General features: G+C 56.1%; 1 protein-coding gene across 1 annotated transcript; it reads left to right on the top strand.

The window, feature by feature from the left end:
* Positions 1–1909: 1909 nt before the first annotated feature.
* Positions 1910–22375, top strand: LOC144741214 (uncharacterized). The gene is made up of 8 exons (XM_078623812.1): positions 1910–2017; positions 3874–3922; positions 5217–5268; positions 5662–5803; positions 19272–19503; positions 20763–20941; positions 21111–21241; positions 22106–22375. The coding sequence occupies exons 1-7, from the start codon at positions 2005–2007 to the stop codon at positions 21155–21157; spliced, it is 714 nt and encodes a 237-aa protein (XP_078479938.1). The 5' UTR covers positions 1910–2004; the 3' UTR covers positions 21158–21241; positions 22106–22375.
* Positions 22376–23283: the final 908 nt, after the last annotated feature.

The following is a 23283-nucleotide window of genomic DNA, read 5'->3' on the forward strand; positions in this document are numbered from 1 at the left end:
TTCTTAGAGCCCAGTCTCACATGGTCCTTGAAGTTGATTGGTCCACACCCGAGACAGCTTTCCTTAGAGCCCAGTCTCACATGGTCCTTGAAGTTGATTGGTCCACACCCGAGACAGCTTTTCTTAGAGCCTAGTCTCACATGGTCCTTGAAGTTGATTGGTCCACACCCGAGACAGCTTTCCTTAGAGCCCAGTCTCACATGGTCCTTGAAGTTGATTGGTCCACACCCGAGACAGCTTTTCTTAGAGCCAAGTCTCACATGGTCCTTGAAGTTGATTGGTCCACACCCGAGACAGCTTTCCTTAGAGCCAAGTCTCACATGGTCCTTGAAGTTGATTGGTCCACACCCGAGACAGCTTTTCTTAGAGCCAAGTCTCACATGGTCCTTGAAGTTGATTGGTCCACACCCGAGACAGCTTTCCTTAGAGCCTAGTCTCACCTGGTCCTTGAAGTTGATTGGTCCACACCCGAGACAGCTTTTCTTAGAGCCCAGTCTCACATGGTCCTTGAAGTTGATTGGTCCACACCCGAGACAGCTTTCCTTAGAGCCCAGTCTCACATGGTCCTTGAAGTTGATTGGTCCACACCCGAGACAGCTTTCCTTAGAGCCTAGTCTCACATGGTCCTTGAAGTTGATTGGTCCACACCCGAGACAGCTTTCCTTAGAGCCTAGTCTCACATGGTCCTTGAAGTTGATTGGTCCACACCCGAGACAGCTTTTCTTAGAGCCTAGTCTCACATGGTCCTTGAAGTTGATTGGTCCACACCCGAGACAGCTTTTCTTAGAGCCCAGTCTCACATGGTGTTGGACCAGATGACGCCATTTTGCGCATGTTGGCGTCGTGAAGTCACACTTGAAAAAAACGTCGATCGCCGTGACGTCATCGCAACAAAACGGCGTCGTGACGTCGCCCTTGAAAAAAAACGACGATTGCCGTGACGTCATCGCAACAAAACGGCGTCGTGACGTCACCCTTGAAAAAAACGTCGATCGCCGTGACGTCATCGCAACAAAACGGCGTCGTGACGTCGCCCTTGAAAAAAACGTCGATCGCCGTGACGTCATCGCAACAAAACGGCGTCGTGACGTCACCCTTGAAAAAAACGTCGATCGCCGTGACGTCATCGCAACAAAACGGCGTCGTGACGTCGCCCTTGAAAAAAAACGATGATCGCCGTGACGTCATCGCAACGAAACGGCGTCGTGACGTCACCCTTGAAAAAAACGTCGATCGCCGTGACGTCATCGCAACAAAACGGCGTCGTGACGTCGCCCTTGAAAAAAAACGATGATCGCCGTGACGTCATCGCAACAAAACGGCGTCGTGACGTCACCCTTGAAAAAAACGTCGATCGCCGTGACGTCATCGCAACAAAACGGCGTCGTGACGTCGCCTTTGAAAAAAAACGATGATCGCCGTGACGTCATCGCAACGAAACGGCGTCGTGACGTCGTCCTTGAAAAAACGACTATCGCCGTGACGTCATCGCAACGAAACGGCGTCGTGACGTCACCCTTGAAAAATAACTTCGATCGCCGTGACGTCATCGCAACAAAACGGCGTCGTGACGTCGCCCTTGAAAAAAAACGACGATCGCCGTGACGTCATCGCAACGAAACGGCGTCGTGACGTCGTCCTTGAAAAATAACTTCGATCGCCGTGACGTCATCGCAACAATACGGCGTCGTGACGTCGCCCTTGAAAAAAAACGACGATCGCCGTGACGTCATCGCAACGAAACGGCGTCGTGACGTCGTCCTTGAAAAATAACTTCGATCGCCGTGACGTCATCGCAACAATACGGCGTCGTGACGTCGCCCTTGAAAATAACGATGATCGCCGTGACGTCATCGCAACTTAACAACCACGCCCACGCAACAACAACGTTCGCCGTGACGTCACCGCGCGGCGTCTCTCTCGACAAATAAATAATTAACACCTCGCGCATGCGCAGAAGCAGCAGCGGCAACGACGAGGAAAGGGAGCGAAACGAATCCCAAAATGGCGTCCACGGGTAAGGCTCTTGACGAGATTTCGCGTCTCTCTGCGAACTGAAACTTTTCTTTAAAAACTTCATCGAAATGACAAAACAACTACGAGTTTGTAATATCGACCCCCTCGTTACCGGGGCCGCCGCTTAACCGGCGAACTTTGCGCCCTCGGAGGTGGCGGATGGCGGCGGATTTTGTTTGGGTGAATCTTTAACCGCCGTTCGCAGTCGGGTTTTTTGGCGCGCTTCCGCCTCGGCCTAGCTCGCCTAGTCCAGGCGCTGCCGTTGGTTAAGCCGTTTTAAAATAACACTAATAAAAAACTGTTGGCGTTTAAAGGCCCCAAAAATAACTAATCTAAACTAATTGCGTTGCTGGGAATGTGCGCGCGCGGGTGGGTGTGGTAATTGTACGTGGTGGTGTTTGATAATCTTAACCGCTGTGTTGTACGTGAGGAGAAAGCCTGTTTTGTATAGGCCGTGGATATTAAAGCGATAATTATAAGAACGGTAATTACTTTTATATAATTAGCGGATCTTCATCAATTATCTCAAATACGCAGCGGCAGCAGACGCTCGACGTGATGGTCGTAATATAAATGCATTTTAAGAATCCCCAATTTTTGTTTAACTTTAATGAGCTAAAAGTTGAATTTCGCTTAAGCGAATATTGATTGTACATATATTGATACGAGATCTAGAATATCTACGTGTACAAGATCTATAAGATGTAGCCGATCTACATATTCCTCATGTAGATCTTGTACATGTAGAGATCTATAAGATGTAGAATATCTCCATGTATAAACTCTGCATAGAGATAACATCTGTATGTAGAAGATCTAAACTATGTAGAAGATTTACACGTGGAAGATTTAGACCATATACATATATTCTACATGTGATCCTTATAGCGTTACCCCGGGTGACCAAATAATACCAATGGCCGAGCCAATTAAATATTATATTTCTAGGACACTCATGCACCTAGCCTGGCACAGCAGTACAACCCATGGCACCTACAGGGTCTGTCCCGTGACCTCATGCACCTAGTCTGGCACAGCAGTACAACCCATGGCACCTACAGGGTCTGTCCCGTGACCTCCTCATGCACCTAGCCTGGCACAGCAGTACAACCCATGGCACCTACAGGGTCTGTCCCGTGACCTCCTCATGCACCTAGCCTGGCACAGCAGTACAACCCGTGGCACCTGCAGGGTCTGTCCTGTGAGCTCCTGCACCTAGCCTGGCACAGCAGTACAACCCATGGCACCTACAGGATCTGTCCCGTGACCTCATGCACCTAGCCTGGCACAGCAGTCAACCGCATTGCACCTACAGGGTCTGTCCCGTGACCTGCACCTAGCCTGGCACAGCAGTACAACCGCATGACACCTACAGGATCTGTCCCGTGACCTCATGCACCTAGCCTGGCACAGCAGCACAACCGCATGACACCTACAGGATCTGTCCCGTGACCTCATGCACCTAGCCTGGCACAGCAGTACAACCGCATGACACCTATAGGATCTGTCCCGTGACCTCATGCACCTAGCCTGGCACAGCAGTACAACCCATGGCACCTATAGGATCTGTCCCGTGACCTCATGCACCTAGCCTGGCACAGCAGTACAACCCATGGCACCTGCAGGGTCTGTCACGTGACCTGCCAGCTGGGGGGGGGGGGATGGGGGATCGACGCTTGGCCCGGCCTCAACGTGCACCTAGCCCTGGCACGGTCGCCGTGGTGACGTCGCCGCCACTTGGTGGTGGATGATCTGGTTGTTGACGGATCTGGTTGTTGGCGGATCTGGTTGTTGACGGATCTGGTTGTTGACGGACAGCGTTGCCCCGGCGTGTGCTTTTGTTGTGTGTGCCGCCAGACTACAGCTCGTACGCAGCCCAGGGCACGGCCCAGCAAACTCCTGCCGCGTGAGTAGTCGGGCATGCCGATCCGCTCCGTTTTCTGTGTTTTTGTCCCCCCCCTTCCCGCCTCCCCGCGCTGCGTGCGTGCGGAATTGGATCCGACACGAACAGTCTAATGCCGGGGAATTGAACCGCGGGGGGGGGATGGGGGGGGGCAATATACCGGTCGTGTAGCGGTAGCGTATTGTAATTATCAGCGAAACGTCGTGCTACTCAAATTAAAAAAATTAATCCGTAAAAACAAAGTTTTTCACTATAAATCCTTTAGATGCGTGGCATCGGTTTCATTTTATTATTCATTTCTGTTTTTCTTGAGTAAGCAAGCAAGCAGGGATTTCATGCCATGTGGTTAGTCAACATTTGCGTCATCATGAAACGGGCGGCTAGAGTCCTCTCGTCCTCTGGCTTGAGATGGCTGCCACCTATAGGTCAGATGATTGCATTGCACCATTCAGCAATTGGTAATTAAATATAATATTTTTGTCCTAAAAAGTGTAACATTTTGGAAAAAAATTTTTCACGAAAATAAATTGTCACGCACAACGAGTCTGTGTGCAAAATGTCAACTTCTCACCTTGGTGGGAGAGAGAGAGAGAGAGACACAGACTCCAAATTTACAGCAGCAGCAGCAGCAGCAGGCATTGTCGGGTTCAGGATCGAACCCACGGCCTCCTGCGTACCGGGCGAGGTAGTCAACATCTCACCATGGGGAGAGAGAGAGAGAGACGCAGATTCCAAATTTACAGCAGCAGCAGCAGCAGGCATTGTCGGGTTCAGGATCGAACCCACGGCCTCCTGAGTACCGGGCGAGGTAGTCATCATCTCACCATGGGGAGAGAGACGCAGACTCCAAATTTACAGCAGCAGCAGCAGGCATGGTTGGGTTCAGGATCGAACCTACGACCTCCCGCGTACCGGGCGAGGTACTCAACATCTCACCATGGGGAGAGAGAGAGAGAGAGACGCAGACTCCAAATTTACAGCAGCAGCAGCAGGCATGGTTGGGTTCAGGATCGAACCCACGACCTCCCGCGTACCGGGCGAGGTACTCAACATCTCACCATGGGGAGAGAGAGAGAGAGACGCAGATTCCAAATTTACAGCAGCAGCAGCAGGCATGGTTGGGTTCAGGATCGAACCTACGACCTCCCGCGTACCGGGCGAGGTACTCAACATCTCCTAGCCACCACAACACCTCACGGAAGTGACCCCCGTCCATGTTGTAGGTCAGTCATCGTCGTCGTGATGGTCCTTGACCCCCCCCCCCTCTCCCCCCTCTCCCTCCTCTGGCCGTGTGCAGGTATGCAGCCTACTCTGGGCAGACTGCCCACGGATACCAGCAAGCCAGCATGGTGAGTCGCATTGCCTGGAGATGTTGACTACCTCGCCCGGTACGCAGGAGGTCGTGGGTTCGACCCCGACGATGCCTGCTGCTGTATACTTGGAGTCTGCGTCTCTCTCTCCATCTCTCTCTCTCCCCTCTCGTGAGATGTTGACTACCTCGCCGGGTACGCAGGAGGTCGTGGGTTCGACCCCGACGATGCCTGCTGCCGTACACTTGGAGTCTGCGTCTCTCTGTCTCTCCCCTGTGGTGAGATGTTGACTACCTCGCCCGGTACGCAGGAGGTCGTGGGTTCGATCCCGACCCCGACGATGCCTGCTGCTGTACACTTGGATTCCCCTCCGCGTTTGCTCAAGAGGATCCACTTGGGACGCCTTTGTGTTTGTGTGCGCGTGGTTGGCAGGCGTACGCCCAGCAGGGCTACGGGGCCTACACGCAGGCTCCGCCTGTGGCCGACTCGGCCTACGCTCAGGCACAAGCCCAGCCCACGGCCGCCGCCACCTACTCGCAGGCGGCGTACGCCTCGTACGGACAGGCCCAGTCTGGTGAGGAGACGCTCACCAACACCGCTGATACACTCACCAACACCGCTGTGCGCTCACCAACACCGCTGATACACTCACCAACACCGCTGATACTCTCACCAACACCGCTGATACTCTCACCAACACCGCTGATACACTCACCAACACCGCTGTGCGCTCACCAACACCGCTGATACACTCACCAACACCGCTGATACTCTCACCAACACCGCTGTGCGCTCACCAGCACCGCTGATACACTCACCAACACCGCTGTGCGCTCACCAACACCGCTGATACACTCACCAGCACCGCTGTGCGCTCACCAGCACCGCTGATACACTCACCAACACCGCTGTGCGCTCACCAACACCGCTGATACTCTCACCAACACCGCTGATACTCTCACCAACACCGCTGTTACACTCACCAACACCGCTGATACACTCACCAACACCGCTGTTACACTCACCAACACCGCTGATACTCTCACCAACACCGCTGATACACTCACCAACACCGCTGATACTCTCACCAACACCGCTGTTACACTCACCAACACCGCTGATACACTCACCAACACCGCTGTTACACTCACCAACACCGCTGATACACTCACCAACACCGCTGTTACACTCACCAACACCGCTGATACACTCACCAACACCGCTGATACACTCACCAACACCGCTGTTACACTCACCAACACCGCTGATACACTCACCAACACCGCTGATACACTCACCAACACCGCTGATACACTCACCAACACCGCTGTTACACTCACCAACACCGCTGATACACTCACCAACACCGCTGATACACTCACCAACACCGCTGATACACTCACCAACACCGCTGTTACACTCACCAACACCGCTGATACACTCACCAACACCGCTGTTACACTCACCAACACCGCTGTTACACTCACCAACACCGCTGATACACTCACCAACACCGCTGATACTCTCACCAACACCGCTGATACACTCACCAACACCGCTGTTACACTCACCAACACCGCTGATACACTCACCAACACCGCTGTTACACTCACCAACACCGCTGATACACTCACCAACACCGCTGTTACACTCACCAACACCGCTGATACACTCACCAACACCGCTGATACTCTCACCAACACCACTGATACACTCACCAACACCGCTGATACACTCACCAACACCGCTGTTACACTCACCAACACCGCTGATACACTCACCAACACCGCTGTTACACTCACCAACACCGCTGATACACTCACCAACACCGCTGATACACTCACCAACACCGCTGTTACACTCACCAACACCGCTGATACACTCACCAACACCGCTGATACTCTCACCAACCACCGCTGATACACTCACCAACACCGCTGATACACTCACCAACACCGCTGTTACACTCACCAACACCGCTGTTACACTCACCAACACCGCTGATACACTCACCAACACCGCTGTTACTCTCACCAACACCGCTGATACACTCACCAACCACCGCTGATACACTCACCAAACACCGCTGGATCACTCACCAACACCGCTGTTACTCTCATCAACACCGCTGTTACTCTCATCAACACCGCTGATACACTCACCAACACCGCTGTTTACTCTCACCAACACCGCTGATACACTCACCAGCACCGCTGTTACACTCACCAACACCGCTGTTACACTCACCAACACCGCTGTTACTCTCACCAACACCGCTGATACTCTCACCAACACCGCTGATAACACTCACCAGCACCGCTGTTACACTCACCAACACCGCTGTTACACTCACCAACACGCTGTTACTCTCATCAACACCGCTGTTACACTCACCAACACCGCTGATACACTCACCAACACCGCTGATACTCTCACCAACACCGCTGATACACTCACCAACACCGCTGATACACTCACCAACACCGCTGATACACTCACCAACACCGCTGTTACACTCACCAACACCGCTGATACACTCACCAACACCGCTGATACACTCACCAACACCGCTGATACTCTCACCAACACCGCTGTGCACTCACCAACACCGCTGATACTCTCACCAACACCGCTGATACACTCACCAACACCGCTGATACACTCACCAACACCGCTGATAACACTCACCAACACCGCTGTTACACTCACCAACACCGCTGATACACTCACCAACACCGCTGATACACTCACCAACACCGCTGATACTCTCACCAACACCGCTGTGCACTCACCAACGACCGCTGATACTCTCACCAACACCGCTGATACACTCACCAACACCGCTGTGCACTCACCAACACCGCTGATACACTCACCAACACCGCTGATACACTCACCAACACCGCTTGATACACTCACCAACACCGCTGTGCACTCACCAACACCGCTGATACACTCACCACACCGCTGATACACTCACCAACACCGCTGATACTCTCACCAACACCGCTGATACCTCACCAGCACCGCTGTTACACTCACCAACACCGCTGATACTCTCACCAACACCGCTGATACACTCACAACCCCGCTGATACACTCACCAACACCGCTGATACACTCACCAACACCGCTGATACACTCACCAACACCGCTGATACTCTCACCAACACCGCTGATACACTCACCAGCACCGCTGTTACACTCACCAACACCGCTGTTACTCTCACCAACACCGCTGATACACTCACACCGCTGATACACTCACCAACACCGCTGATACACTCACCAACACCGCTGATACACTCACCAACACCGCTGATACTCTCACCAACACCGCTGATACACTCACCAACACCGCTGATACACTCACCAACACCGCTGATACACTCACCAACACCGCTGATACACTCACCAACACCGCTGTTACACTCACCAACACCGCTGTTACACTCACCAACACCGCTGTTACTCTCATCAACACCGCTGATACACTCACCAACACCGCTGTTACACTCACCAACACCGCTGATACACTCACCAACACCGCTGTTACACTCACCAACACCGCTGATACTCTCATCAACACCGCTGTTACTCTCATCAACACCGCTGATACACTCACCAACACCGCTGATACACTCACCAACACCGCTGATACACTCACCAACACCGCTGATACACTCACCAACACCTCTGTGCGCTCACCAGCACCGCTGATACACTCACCAACACCTCTGTGCGCTCACCAGCACCGCTGTTACACTCACCGGCACCGCTGATACACTCACCAGCACCGCTGATACACTCACCAACACCGCTGATACACTCACCAGCACCGCTGATACACTCACCAACACCGCTGATACACTCACCAACACCTCTGTGCGCTCACCAGCACCGCTGTTACACTCACCGGCACCGCTGATACACTCACCAGCACCGCTGATACACTCACCAACACCGCTGATACACTCACCAGCACCGCTGATACACTCACCAGCACCGCTGATACACTCACCAACACCGCTGATACACTCACCAACACCGCCGATACACTCACCAACACCGCTGATACACTCACCAACACCGCTGATACTCTCACCAACACCGCTGATACACTCACCAACACCGCTGATACACTCACCAACACCGCTGATACACTCACCAACACCGCTGATACACTCACCAGCACCGCTGATACTCTCACCAACACCGCTGATACTCTCACCAACACCGCTGATACACTCACCAACACCGCTGATACACTCACCAACACCGCTGATACTCTCACCAACACCGCTGATACACTCACCAACACCGCTGTGCGCTCACCAACACCGCTGATACTCTCACCAGCACCGCTGATACACTCACCAACACCGCTGATACTCTCACCAACACCGCTGATACACTCACCAACACCGCTGATACACTCACCAACACCGCTGATACACTCACCAACACCGCTGATACACTCACCAACACCGCTGATACACTCACCAACACCGCTGATACACTCACCAACACCGCTGATACACTCACCAACACCGCTGATACACTCACCAACACCGCTGATACACTCACCAACACCGCTGATACACTCACCAACACCGCTGATACACTCACCAACACCGCTGATACACTCACCAACACCGCTGATACACTCACCAACACCGCTGTTACACTCACCAACACCGCTGATACACTCACCAACACCGCTGATACTCTCACCAACACCGCTGATACACTCACCAGCACCGCTGATACTCTCACCAACACCGCTGATACTCTCACCAACACCGCTGATACTCTCACCAACACCGCTGATACTCTCACCAACACCGCTGATACTCTCACCAACACCGCTGATACACTCACCAGCACCGCTGATACTCTCACCAACACCGCTGATACACTCACCAACACCGCTGATACTCTCACCAACACCGCTGATACTCTCACCAACACCGCTGATACTCTCACCAGCACCGCTGATACTCTCACCAGCACCGCTGATACACTCACCAACACCGCTGATACTCTCACCAACACCGCTGATACTCTCACCAACACCGCTGATACACTCACCAGCACCGCTGATACACTCACCAGCACCGCTGATACACTCACCAACACCGCTGATACTCTCACCAACACCGCTGATACACTCACCAGCACCGCTGATACACTCACCAACACCGCTGATACACTCACCAACACCGCTGATACACTCACCAACACCGCTGATACTCTCACCAACACCGCTGATACACTCACCAACACCGCTGATACTCTCACCAACACCGCTGATACTCTCACCAACACCGCTGATACACTCACCAGCACCGCTGTGCGCTCACCAACACCGCTGATACACTCACCAACACCGCTGATACACCCACCAACACCGCTGATACACTCACCAGCACCGCTGTGCGCTCACCAACACCGCTGATACACTCACCAGCACCGCTGATACACTCACCAACACCGCTGATACACTCACCAACACCGCTGATACACTCACCAACACCGCTGATACACCCACCAGCACCGCTGATACACTCACCAACACCGCTGTTACACCCACCAACACCGCTGATACTCTCACCAACACCGCTGTACACTCACCAACACCGCTGTACACTCACCAACACCGCTGATACACCCACCAGCACCGCTGATACACTCACCAACACCGCTGATACACCCACCAACACCGCTGATACTCTCACCAACACCGCTGATACTCTCACCAACACCGCTGATACACTCACCAACACCGCTGATACTCTCACCAACACCGCTGATACACTCACCAACACCGCTGATACTCTCACCAACACCGCTGATACACTCACCAACACCGCTGATACTCTCACCAACACCGCTGATACACTCACCAACACCGCTGATACTCTCACCAACACCGCTGATACTCTCACCAACACCGCTGATACTCTCATCAACACCGCTGATACTCTCATCAACACCGCTGATACTCTCACCAACACCGCTGATACTCTCACCAACACCGCTGTTACACCCACCAACACCGCTGATACACTCACCAACACCGCTGATACTCTCACCAACACCGCTGTTACACCCACCAACACCGCTGTTACACTCACCAACACCGCTGATACTCTCACCAACACCGCTGATACTCTCACCAACACCGCTGTTACACCCACCAACACCGCTGTTACACTCACCAGCACCGCTGATACTCTCACCAACACCGCTGATACACTCACCAACACCGCTGATACACTCACCAACACCGCTGATACACTCACCAACACCGCTGTTACACTCACCAGCACCGCTGATACTCTCACCAACACCGCTGATACACTCACCAACACCGCTGATACACTCACCAACACCGCTGATACACTCACCAACACCGCTGATACACTCACCAACACCGCTGATACACTCACCAACACCGCTGTTACACTCACCAGCACCGCTGATACTCTCATCAACACCGCTGATACACTCACCAACACCGCTGATACACTCACCAACACCGCTGATACTCTCACCAACACCGCTGATACACTCACCAGCACCGCTGATACTCTCACCAACACCGCTGATACACTCACCAACACCGCTGATACACTCACCAACACCGCTGATACTCTCACCAACACCGCTGATACACTCACCAGCACCGCTGATACTCTCACCAACACCGCTGATACACTCACCAGCACCGCTGATACTCTCACCAACACCGCTGATACACTCACCAGCACCGCTGATACTCTCACCAACACCGCTGATACACTCACCAACACAGCTGATACACTCATCAACACAGCTGATACACTCACCAGCACCGCTGATACTCTCACCAACACCGCTGATACACTCATCAACACCGCTGATACACTCACCAACACCGCTGATACACTCACCAACACCGCTGATACTCTCACCAACACCGCTGATACACTCATCAACACCGCTGTTACACTCATCAACACCGCTGATACACTCACCAACACCGCTGATACACTCACCAACACCGCTGATACTCTCACCAACACCGCTGATACTCTCACCAACACCGCTGATACACTCATCAACACCGCTGTTACACTCACCAACACCGCTGATACACTCACCAACACCGCTGATACACTCATCAACACAGCTGATACTCTCATCAACACCGCTGATACACTCATCAACACCGCTGATACTCTCACCAACACCGCTGATACTCTCACCAACACCGCTGATACACTCACCAACACCGCTGTTACTCTCACCAACACCGCTGATACACTCACCAGCACCGCTGTTACACTCACCAACACCGCTGATACTCTCACCAACACCGCTGATACACTCACCAACACCGCTGATACACTCACCAACACCGCTGATACACTCACCAACACCGCTGATACACTCACCAACACCGCTGATACTCTCACCAACACCGCTGATACACTCACCAGCACCGCTGTTACACTCACCAACACCGCTGTTACTCTCACCAACACCGCTGATACACTCACCAACACCGCTGATACACTCACCAACACCGCTGATACACTCACCAACACCGCTGATACACTCACCAACACCGCTGATACACTCACCAACACCGCTGATACTCTCACCAACACCGCTGATACACTCACCAACACCGCTGATACACTCACCAACACCGCTGATACACTCACCAACACCGCTGATACACTCACCAACACCGCTGTTACACTCACCAACACCGCTGTTACACTCACCAACACCGCTGTTACTCTCATCAACACCGCTGATACACTCACCAACACCGCTGTTACACTCACCAACACCGCTGATACACTCACCAACACCGCTGTTACACTCACCAACACCGCTGATACTCTCATCAACACCGCTGTTACTCTCATCAACACCGCTGATACACTCACCAACACCGCTGATACACTCACCAACACCGCTGATACACTCACCAACACCGCTGATACACTCACCAACACCTCTGTGCGCTCACCAGCACCGCTGATACACTCACCAACACCTCTGTGCGCTCACCAGCACCGCTGTTACACTCACCGGCACCGCTGATACACTCACCAGCACCGCTGATACACTCACCAACACCGCTGATACACTCACCAGCACCGCTGATACACTCACCAACACCGCTGATACACTCACCAACACCTCTGTGCGCTCACCAGCACCGCTGTTACACTCACCGGCACCGCTGATACACTCACCAGCACCGCTGATACACTCACCAACACCGCTGATACACTCACCAGCACCGCTGATACACTCACCAGCACCGCTGATACACTCACCAACACCGCTGATACACTCACCAACACCGCCGATACACTCACCAACACCGCTGATACACTCACCAACACCGCTGATACTCTCACCAACACCGCTGATACACTCACCAACACCGCTGATACACTCACCAACACCGCTGATACACTCACCAACACCGCTGATACACTCACCAGCACCGCTGATACTCTCACCAACACCGCTGATACTCTCACCAACACCGCTGATACACTCACCAACACCGCTGATACACTCACCAACACCGCTGATACTCTCACCAACACCGCTGATACACTCACCAACACCGCTGTGCGCTCACCAACACCGCTGATACTCTCACCAGCACCGCTGATACACTCACCAACACCGCTGATACTCTCACCAACACCGCTGATACACTCACCAACACCGCTGATACACTCACCAACACCGCTGATACACTCACCAACACCGCTGATACACTCACCAACACCGCTGATACACTCACCAACACCGCTGATACACTCACCAACACCGCTGATACACTCACCAACACCGCTGATACACTCACCAACACCGCTGATACACTCACCAACACCGCTGATACACTCACCAACACCGCTGATACACTCACCAACACCGCTGATACACTCACCAACACCGCTGATACACTCACCAACACCGCTGTTACACTCACCAACACCGCTGATACACTCACCAACACCGCTGATACTCTCACCAACACCGCTGATACACTCACCAGCACCGCTGATACTCTCACCAACACCGCTGATACTCTCACCAACACCGCTGATACTCTCACCAACACCGCTGATACTCTCACCAACACCGCTGATACTCTCACCAACACCGCTGATACACTCACCAGCACCGCTGATACTCTCACCAACACCGCTGATACACTCACCAACACCGCTGATACTCTCACCAACACCGCTGATACTCTCACCAACACCGCTGATACTCTCACCAGCACCGCTGATACTCTCACCAGCACCGCTGATACACTCACCAACACCGCTGATACTCTCACCAACACCGCTGATACTCTCACCAACACCGCTGATACACTCACCAGCACCGCTGATACACTCACCAGCACCGCTGATACACTCACCAACACCGCTGATACTCTCACCAACACCGCTGATACACTCACCAGCACCGCTGATACACTCACCAACACCGCTGATACACTCACCAACACCGCTGATACACTCACCAACACCGCTGATACTCTCACCAACACCGCTGATACACTCACCAACACCGCTGATACTCTCACCAACACCGCTGATACTCTCACCAACACCGCTGATACACTCACCAGCACCGCTGTGCGCTCACCAACACCGCTGATACACTCACCAACACCGCTGATACACCCACCAACACCGCTGATACACTCACCAGCACCGCTGTGCGCTCACCAACACCGCTGATACACTCACCAGCACCGCTGATACACTCACCAACACCGCTGATACACTCACCAACACCGCTGATACACTCACCAACACCGCTGATACACCCACCAGCACCGCTGATACACTCACCAACACCGCTGTTACACCCACCAACACCGCTGATACTCTCACCAACACCGCTGTACACTCACCAACACCGCTGTACACTCACCAACACCGCTGATACACCCACCAGCACCGCTGATACACTCACCAACACCGCTGATACACCCACCAACACCGCTGATACTCTCACCAACACCGCTGATACTCTCACCAACACCGCTGATACACTCACCAACACCGCTGATACTCTCACCAACACCGCTGATACACTCACCAACACCGCTGATACTCTCACCAACACCGCTGATACTCTCACCAACACCGCTGATACACTCACCAACACCGCTGATACACTCACCAACACCGCTGATACTCTCACCAACACCGCTGATACACTCACCAACACCGCTGATACTCTCACCAACACCGCTGATACACTCACCAACACCGCTGATACTCTCACCAACACCGCTGATACTCTCACCAACACCGCTGATACTCTCATCAACACCGCTGATACTCTCATCAACACCGCTGATACTCTCACCAACACCGCTGATACTCTCACCAACACCGCTGTTACACCCACCAACACCGCTGATACACTCACCAACACCGCTGTTACACTCACCAGCACCGCTGATACTCTCACCAACACCGCTGATACACTCACCAACACCGCTGATACACTCACCAACACCGCTGATACACTCACCAACACCGCTGTTACACTCACCAGCACCGCTGATACTCTCACCAACACCGCTGATACACTCACCAACACCGCTGATACACTCACCAACACCGCTGATACACTCACCAACACCGCTGATACACTCACCAACACCGCTGATACACTCACCAACACCGCTGTTACACTCACCAGCACCGCTGATACTCTCATCAACACCGCTGATACACTCACCAACACCGCTGATACACTCACCAACACCGCTGATACTCTCACCAACACCGCTGATACACTCACCAGCACCGCTGATACTCTCACCAACACCGCTGATACACTCACCAACACCGCTGATACACTCACCAACACCGCTGATACTCTCACCAACACCGCTGATACACTCACCAGCACCGCTGATACTCTCACCAACACCGCTGATACACTCACCAGCACCGCTGATACTCTCACCAACACCGCTGATACACTCACCAGCACCGCTGATACTCTCACCAACACCGCTGATACACTCACCAGCACCGCTGATACTCTCACCAACACCGCTGTTACACTCACCAACACCGCTGATACACTCACCAACACCGCTGATACTCTCACCAACACCGCTGATACACTCACCAACACCGCTGATACTCTCACCAACACCGCTGATACTCTCACCAACACCGCTGATACACTCACCAACACCGCTGATACACTCACCAACACCGCTGATACTCTCACCAACACCGCTGATACACTCACCAACACCGCTGATACACTCACCAACACCGCTGATACACTCACCAACACCGCTGATACACTCACCAACACCGCTGATACACTCACCAACACCGCTGATACACTCACCAACACCGCTGATACACTCACCAACACCGCTGATACACTCACCAACACCGCTGATACACTCACCAACACCGCTGTTACACTCACCAACACCGCTGATACACTCACCAACACCGCTGATACACTCACCAACACCGCTGATACACTCACCAACACCGCTGATACACTCACCAACACCGCTGATACACTCACCAACACCGCTGTTACACTCACCAACACCGCTGATACACTCACCAACACCGCTGATACACTCACCAACACCGCTGATACACTCACCAACACCGCTGATACACTCACCAACACCGCTGATACACTCACCAACACCGCTGATACACTCACCAACACCGCTGATACACTCACCAACACCGCTGATACACTCACCAACACCGCTGATACACTCACCAACACCGCTGATACACTCACCAACACCGCTGTTACACTCACCAACACCGCTGATACACTCACCAACACCGCTGATACTCTCACCAACACCGCTGTTACACTCACCAACACCGCTGATACTCTCACCAACACCGCTGATACACTCACCAGCACCGCTGTTACACTCACCAACACCGCTGATACACTCACCAACACCGCTGTTACACTCACCAACACCGCTGATACACTCACCAACACCGCTGATACTCTCACCAACACCGCTGTTACACTCACCAACACCGCTGATACTCTCACCAACACCGCTGATACACTCACCAGCACCGCTGTTACACTCACCAACACCGCTGATACTCTCACCAACACCGCTGATACACTCACCAACACCGCTGATACTCTCACCAACACCGCTGTTACACTCACCAACACCGCTGATACTCTCACCAACACCGCTGATACTCTCACCAACACCGCTGATACTCTCACCAACACCGCTGTTACACTCACCAACACCGCTGATACACTCACCAGCACCGCTGTGCACTCACCAACACCGCTGATACACTCACCAACACCGCTGATACACTCACCAACACCGCTGATACTCTCACCAGCACCGCTGATACACTCACCAACACCGCTGATACACTCACCAGCACCGCTGTTACACTCACCAACACCGCTGTTACACTCACCAACACCGCTGTTACACTCACCAGCACCGCTGTTACACTCACCAACACCGCTGATACACTCACCAACACCGCTGATACACTCACCAGCACCGCTGTTACACTCACCAACACCGCTGTTACACTCACCAGCACCGCTGTTACACTCACCAACACCGCTGTTACACTCACCAACACCGCTGATACACTCACCAGCACCGCTGTTACACTCACCAACACCGCTGATACTCTCACCAACACCGCTGATACACTCACCAACACCGCTGTTACACTCACCAGCACCGCTGATACACTCACCAGCACCGCTGATACTCTCACCAGCACCGCTGATACACTCACCAACACCGCTGATACACTCACCAGCACCGCTGATACTCTCACCAACACCGCTGATACACTCACCAACACCGCTGATACACTCACCAGCACCGCTGATACACTCACCAGCACCGCTGATACTCTCACCAACACCGCTGATACACTCACCAACACCGCTGATACTCTCACCAACACCGCTGATACACTCACCAGCACCGCTGATACACTCACCAACACCGCTGATACACCCACCAACACCGCTGATACACTCACCAACACCGCTGATACTCTCACCAACACCGCTGATACACTCACCAACACCGCTGATACACTCACCAGCACCGCTGATACTCTCACCAACACCGCTGATACTCTCACCAACACCGCTGATACACTCACCAACACCGCTGATACTCTCACCAACACCGCTGATACACTCACCAACACCGCTGATACACTCACCAACACCGCTGATACACCCACCAACACCGCTGATACACTCACCAACACCGCTGATACTCTCACCAACACCGCTGATACACTCACCAACACCGCTGATACACTCACCAACACCGCTGATACACTCACCAACACCGCTGTTACACTCACCAACACCGCTGATACTCTCACCAACACCGCTGATACACTCACCAACACCGCTGATACTCTCACCAACACCGCTGATACACTCACCAACACCGCTGATACTCTCACCAACACCGCTGATACACTCACCAGCACCGCTGATACACTCACCAGCACCGCTGATACACTCACCAACACCGCTGATACACTCACCAGCACCGCTGATACACTCACCAACACCGCTGATACACTCACCAGCACCGCTGATACACTCACCAGCACCGCTGATACTCTCACCAACACCGCTGATACTCTCACCAGCACCGCTGATACTCTCACCAGCACCGCTGATACTCTCACCAGCACCGCTGATACACTCACCAACACCGCTGATACACTCACCAACACCGCTGATACTCTCACCAACACCGCTGATACTCTCACCAACACCGCTGATACACTCACCAACACCGCTGTGCGCTCACCAACACCGCTGATACACTCACCAACACCGCCGATACACTCACCGGCAACCGCCGATCCGCTCGCATGCACCGCCGATTGTCCCGCCCGTCGCCGCTCTCGTGAGAAGGACGATTGGGAGCGACGCCGTCTCGTTTTCCCCGCCAGGCTACGGGCAGGCTGCCGCTCCGGCCTCCACGCAGGTCTACTCCCAGGCCACCGCCGCTGGGGCCTACGGAGCCTCGGCCTACGACGCGGCGGCCGCGGCGGCCGCAGCTGCCGGGCAAGCGTCACAGTACGGCACTCAGGCGGGGTACGGGGCCCGCGGCTACCCGGCCTACGGACAACCACCACCCAGCGCCGGTAGCGTCCCCCCGGCTGCGTCGTCGTCCGTGCCACGGTGAGTGGGGGGTGGGTGAGGGGGTGGGTGGGTAGGTGGGTGGGGGAGTGGGTGGGTGAGGGAGCGGGCGGGTGGGTGGGTGAGGGAGCGGGCGGGTGGGTGGGTGAGGGAGCGGGCGGGTGGGTGGGTGAGGGAGCGGGCGGGTGGGTGAGGGAGCGGGCGGGCGGGTGGGTGAGGGAGCGGGCGGGTGGGTGGGTGAGGGAGCGGGCGGGTGGGTGGGTGAGGGAGCGGGCGGGCGGGTGGGTGAGGGAGCGGGCGGGTGGGTGAGGGAGCGGGCGGGTGGGTGGGTGAGGGAGCGGGCGGGTGGGTGGGTGAGGGAGCGGGCGGGCGGGTGGGTGAGGGAGCGGGCGGGTGGGGTGGGTGAGGGAGCGGGCGGGCGGGTGGGTGAGGGAGCGGGGCGGGCGGGTGGGTGAGGGAGCGGGCGGGCGGGTGGGTGAGGGAGCGGGGCGGGCGGGTGGGTGAGGGAGCGGGCGGGCGGGTGGGTGAGGGAGCGGGCGGGCGGGTGGGGTGAGGGAGCGGGCGGGCGGGTGGGTGAGGGAGCGGGCGGGCGGGTGGTGTGAGGGAGCGGGCGGGCGGGTGGGTGAGGGAGCGGGCGGGTGGGTGAGGGAGCGGGCGGGTGGGTGAGGGAGCGGGCGGGTGGGTGAGGGAGCGGGCGGGTGGGTGAGGGAGCGGGCGGGTGGGTGAGGGAGCGGGCGGGTGGGTGAGGGAGCGGGCGGGTGGGTGAGGGAGCGGGCGGGTGGGTGAGGGAGCGGGCGGGTGGGTGAGGGAGCGGGCGGGTGGGTGGGTGAGGGGGGTGGGTGGGTTTGTTGTGGGAGTGGGTGGGTGGATTTGTTGAGGGGGTGGGTGAGTGTGTGCGTGGGTGAGTGCGTGTGTGCGTGAGTGTGTGCGTGGGTGCGTGAGTGTGTGCGTGGGGTGTGTGGGTGGGTGAGTGGGTGCGTGTGTGCGTGTGTGAGTGCGTGAGTGCGTGTGTGCGTGGGTGGGTGAGTGTGTGAGTGTGTGTGGGTGGGTGGGTGCGTGTGTGAGTGTGTGCGTGGCTAAGCCAGTCGATGAGTAGGGAGGTGACCAAATCACGAGGGTGTAGTCGGGCCGAGTGAGCGGCTTCTTATTGGGCGAGGCAGTGAGTGAGCGAGTGGATGAGTGAGTGGGGTGAGATCTCGTGAATTATCACGTGAATTATCACGCGATCTGCGTGAATTATCACGCGATCTGACCCCAAAAAAAACCACCTGCAAAAACGTCGCTCTCCACTGCCGCCTTAGGGTCCAGGATGCGTACGGACAGCAGCAACAGCAGCCGCAGCAGCAGCAGCAGCAACAGCAGCAGCAGGTGTCTGCCTACGGGGCAATGACGTACGGGCAGCCCGGGGCCTACGGGGGCTACAGCCAAGTGGCCCCTCCCACCCGGGGCGACCGCCCCCCCCACCCACCGTGCCCCCCAGGTGAGCGCGTGCACCTAGCCTGGCACGGGCGGTTAATCGGCGGAGAGATTTGCCGGGCGACGGATTGAACCGGTGCCCCTTCGCTAGCAGTGGGGGGGAGGGAGACAGCACTTGCCCCGCAACTTAGGAGGCTACGCGGGGGACCTTTGCCTGTTGTGTGTGCGCGTAGCTATGTGGGCGTCGCTACGGGGATGGGGGGCGGGGCCTCCCAGGTGACCTCGGGGTCGGTGTCCGGGTCGGGCGCCGCTGCGTCCGGGACTTCGGCCTACGAGGGCTCGGGTCACCACGCACTGACCTCTGGTGAGAGCACCCACCCCCACCCCACCCCCACCCCCACCCCACCCCCACCCCACCCCCACCCCCACCCCACTCACACCCCCACCCCCACCCACCCCCACCCCACTCACACCCCCACCCACCCCCACCCCACCCACCCCCACCCACCCCCACCCTACTCACACCCCACCCACATGGCCATTGTGAACCCACCCACCTCACCCACACGGCCATCGTGAACCCGCCCACCCCACCCACCCCACCCACCCCACCCACACGGCCATCGTGAACCCACCCACCCCACCCCACCCACACGGCCATCGTGAACCCACCCACCCCACCCACACGGCCACCGTGAACCCACCCACCTCACCCACCCCACCCACCCCACCCACACGGCCATCGTGAACCCACCCACCCCCACCCACACGGCCATCGTGAACCCACCCACCCCACCCCACCCACACGGCCATCGTGAACCCACCCACCCCCACCCACACGGCCATTGTGAACCCACCCACCTCCCACCCCACCCACCCCAAACCACCCCAAACCACCCCACCCACCCCCACCCACACGGCCATCGTGAACCCACCCACCCCACCCCACCCACACGGCCATCGTGAACCCACCCACCCCCACCCACACGGCCATTGTGAACCCACCCACCCCCCACCCCAAACCACCCCAAACCACCCCACCCACCCCCACCCACACGGCCATCGTGAACCCACCCACCCCACCCACCCCAAACCACCCCACCCACTCCCACCCACACGGCCACAGTGAACCCACCCACCCACCCCACACCACCCCCCCCCACCCACCCCACCCACCCCCCCCACTGACACGTCGTTCTGACCCCCCCCCCCCCCCCGTGCCCCCCAGGCCTGCAGGCCTCCTACTCTGTGTACGGCGGCTCGAGCAGCTCCGGCCTCGGCTCCTCCTCCTCCGCCCCCCCCCTCCTCCGCCCCCCCCTCGGGGGGAGGGGCCGCGGGGGGCGGGGCGGGGGGCTCCTCCACGGGAGCCCCCCCTCCCTCCTCGCAGGGACCCCCCGGGGGGCCCCCCCCTCCCTCTTCGGGGGGCGGAGGGGGCGGGGGCTACGGGCACCCGCCCCCGTCCGGGGGTCACCACCAGCAGCAGCAGCAGCACGGAGGGGGGGGGTGGTGGCGGGGGGGGAGGGGGGGGCTACCAGGGGGGGTCGCAGGGTGGGGGCTACGGTGGGGGGCAGGGGGGGGGGCTCCTACGGTGGCGGGGGACAGACGCCGTACTCGCAGCCGCCGCACTATGGTGAGTGGTGAGGGTGTGGTGAGTGTGTGTGGTGAGGGTGTGGTGAGGGGGTGTGTGTGTGTGTGTGTGGTGAGTGTGGTGAGTTGTGTGTGGTGAGTGTTGTGAGATGTGTGTGTGTAGTGAGGGTGTGGTGAGTGGTGTGTGTGTTGTGTGTGTGTGTGGTGAGTGTGGTGAGTTGTGTGTGGTGAGTGTTGTGAGATGTGTGTGTAGTGAGGGTGTGGTGAGTGGTGTGTGTGTGGTGAGTGGTGTGTGTGTGTGTGGTGAGTGTGGTGAGTTGTGTGTGGTGAGTGTTGTGAGATGTGTGTGTGTGTGTGTAGTGAGGGTGTGGTGAGTGGTGTGTGTGGTGAGTGTGGTGAGTTGTGTGTGGTGAGTGTGTGGTGAGGGTGTGTGTGTGTAGTGAGGGTGTGGTGAGTGGTGTGTGTGTGGTGAGTGTGGTGAGTTGTGTGTGGTGAGTGTTGTGAGATGTGTGTGTGTGTGTAGTGAGGGTGTGGTGAGTGGTGTGTGTGTGTGTGTGTGGTGAGTGTGGTGAGTTGTGTGTGGTGAGTGTTGTGAGATGTGTGTGTAGTGAGGGTGTGGTGAGTGGTGTGTGTGTGGTGAGTGTGGTGAGTTGTGTGTGGTGTGTTGTGTGTGTGGTGTGTTGTGTGTGTGGTGAGTGGTGTGTGTTGTGTTGTGTGTGGTGAGTGGCGTGTGTGGTGTGGTGTGGTGTGAGTGTGTGGTGAGTGGTGTGGTGTGTTGTGTGTGTGTGGTGAGGTGTGTGCTGTGTGTGTGGTGAGTGG

This window comes from Lampetra planeri, unplaced genomic scaffold (assembly GCF_965212315.1).
Source record: "Lampetra planeri unplaced genomic scaffold, kcLamPlan1.2.h2 scaffold_472, whole genome shotgun sequence".
Classification (NCBI taxonomy): Eukaryota; Metazoa; Chordata; class Hyperoartia; order Petromyzontiformes; family Petromyzontidae; genus Lampetra; species Lampetra planeri.

What these genes read in the sequence shown, in the direction of transcription:
- LOC144741214 (XM_078623812.1), top strand. An exon ending in GCCCAGCAAACTCCTGCCGC is followed by an intron (nt 3,923 to 5,216) that starts GTGAGTAGTCGG and finishes GGCCGTGTGCAG; the next exon opens with GTATGCAGCCTACTCTGGGC. An exon ending in GTACGGACAGGCCCAGTCTG is followed by an intron (nt 5,804 to 19,271) that starts GTGAGGAGACGC and finishes TTTCCCCGCCAG; the next exon opens with GCTACGGGCAGGCTGCCGCT.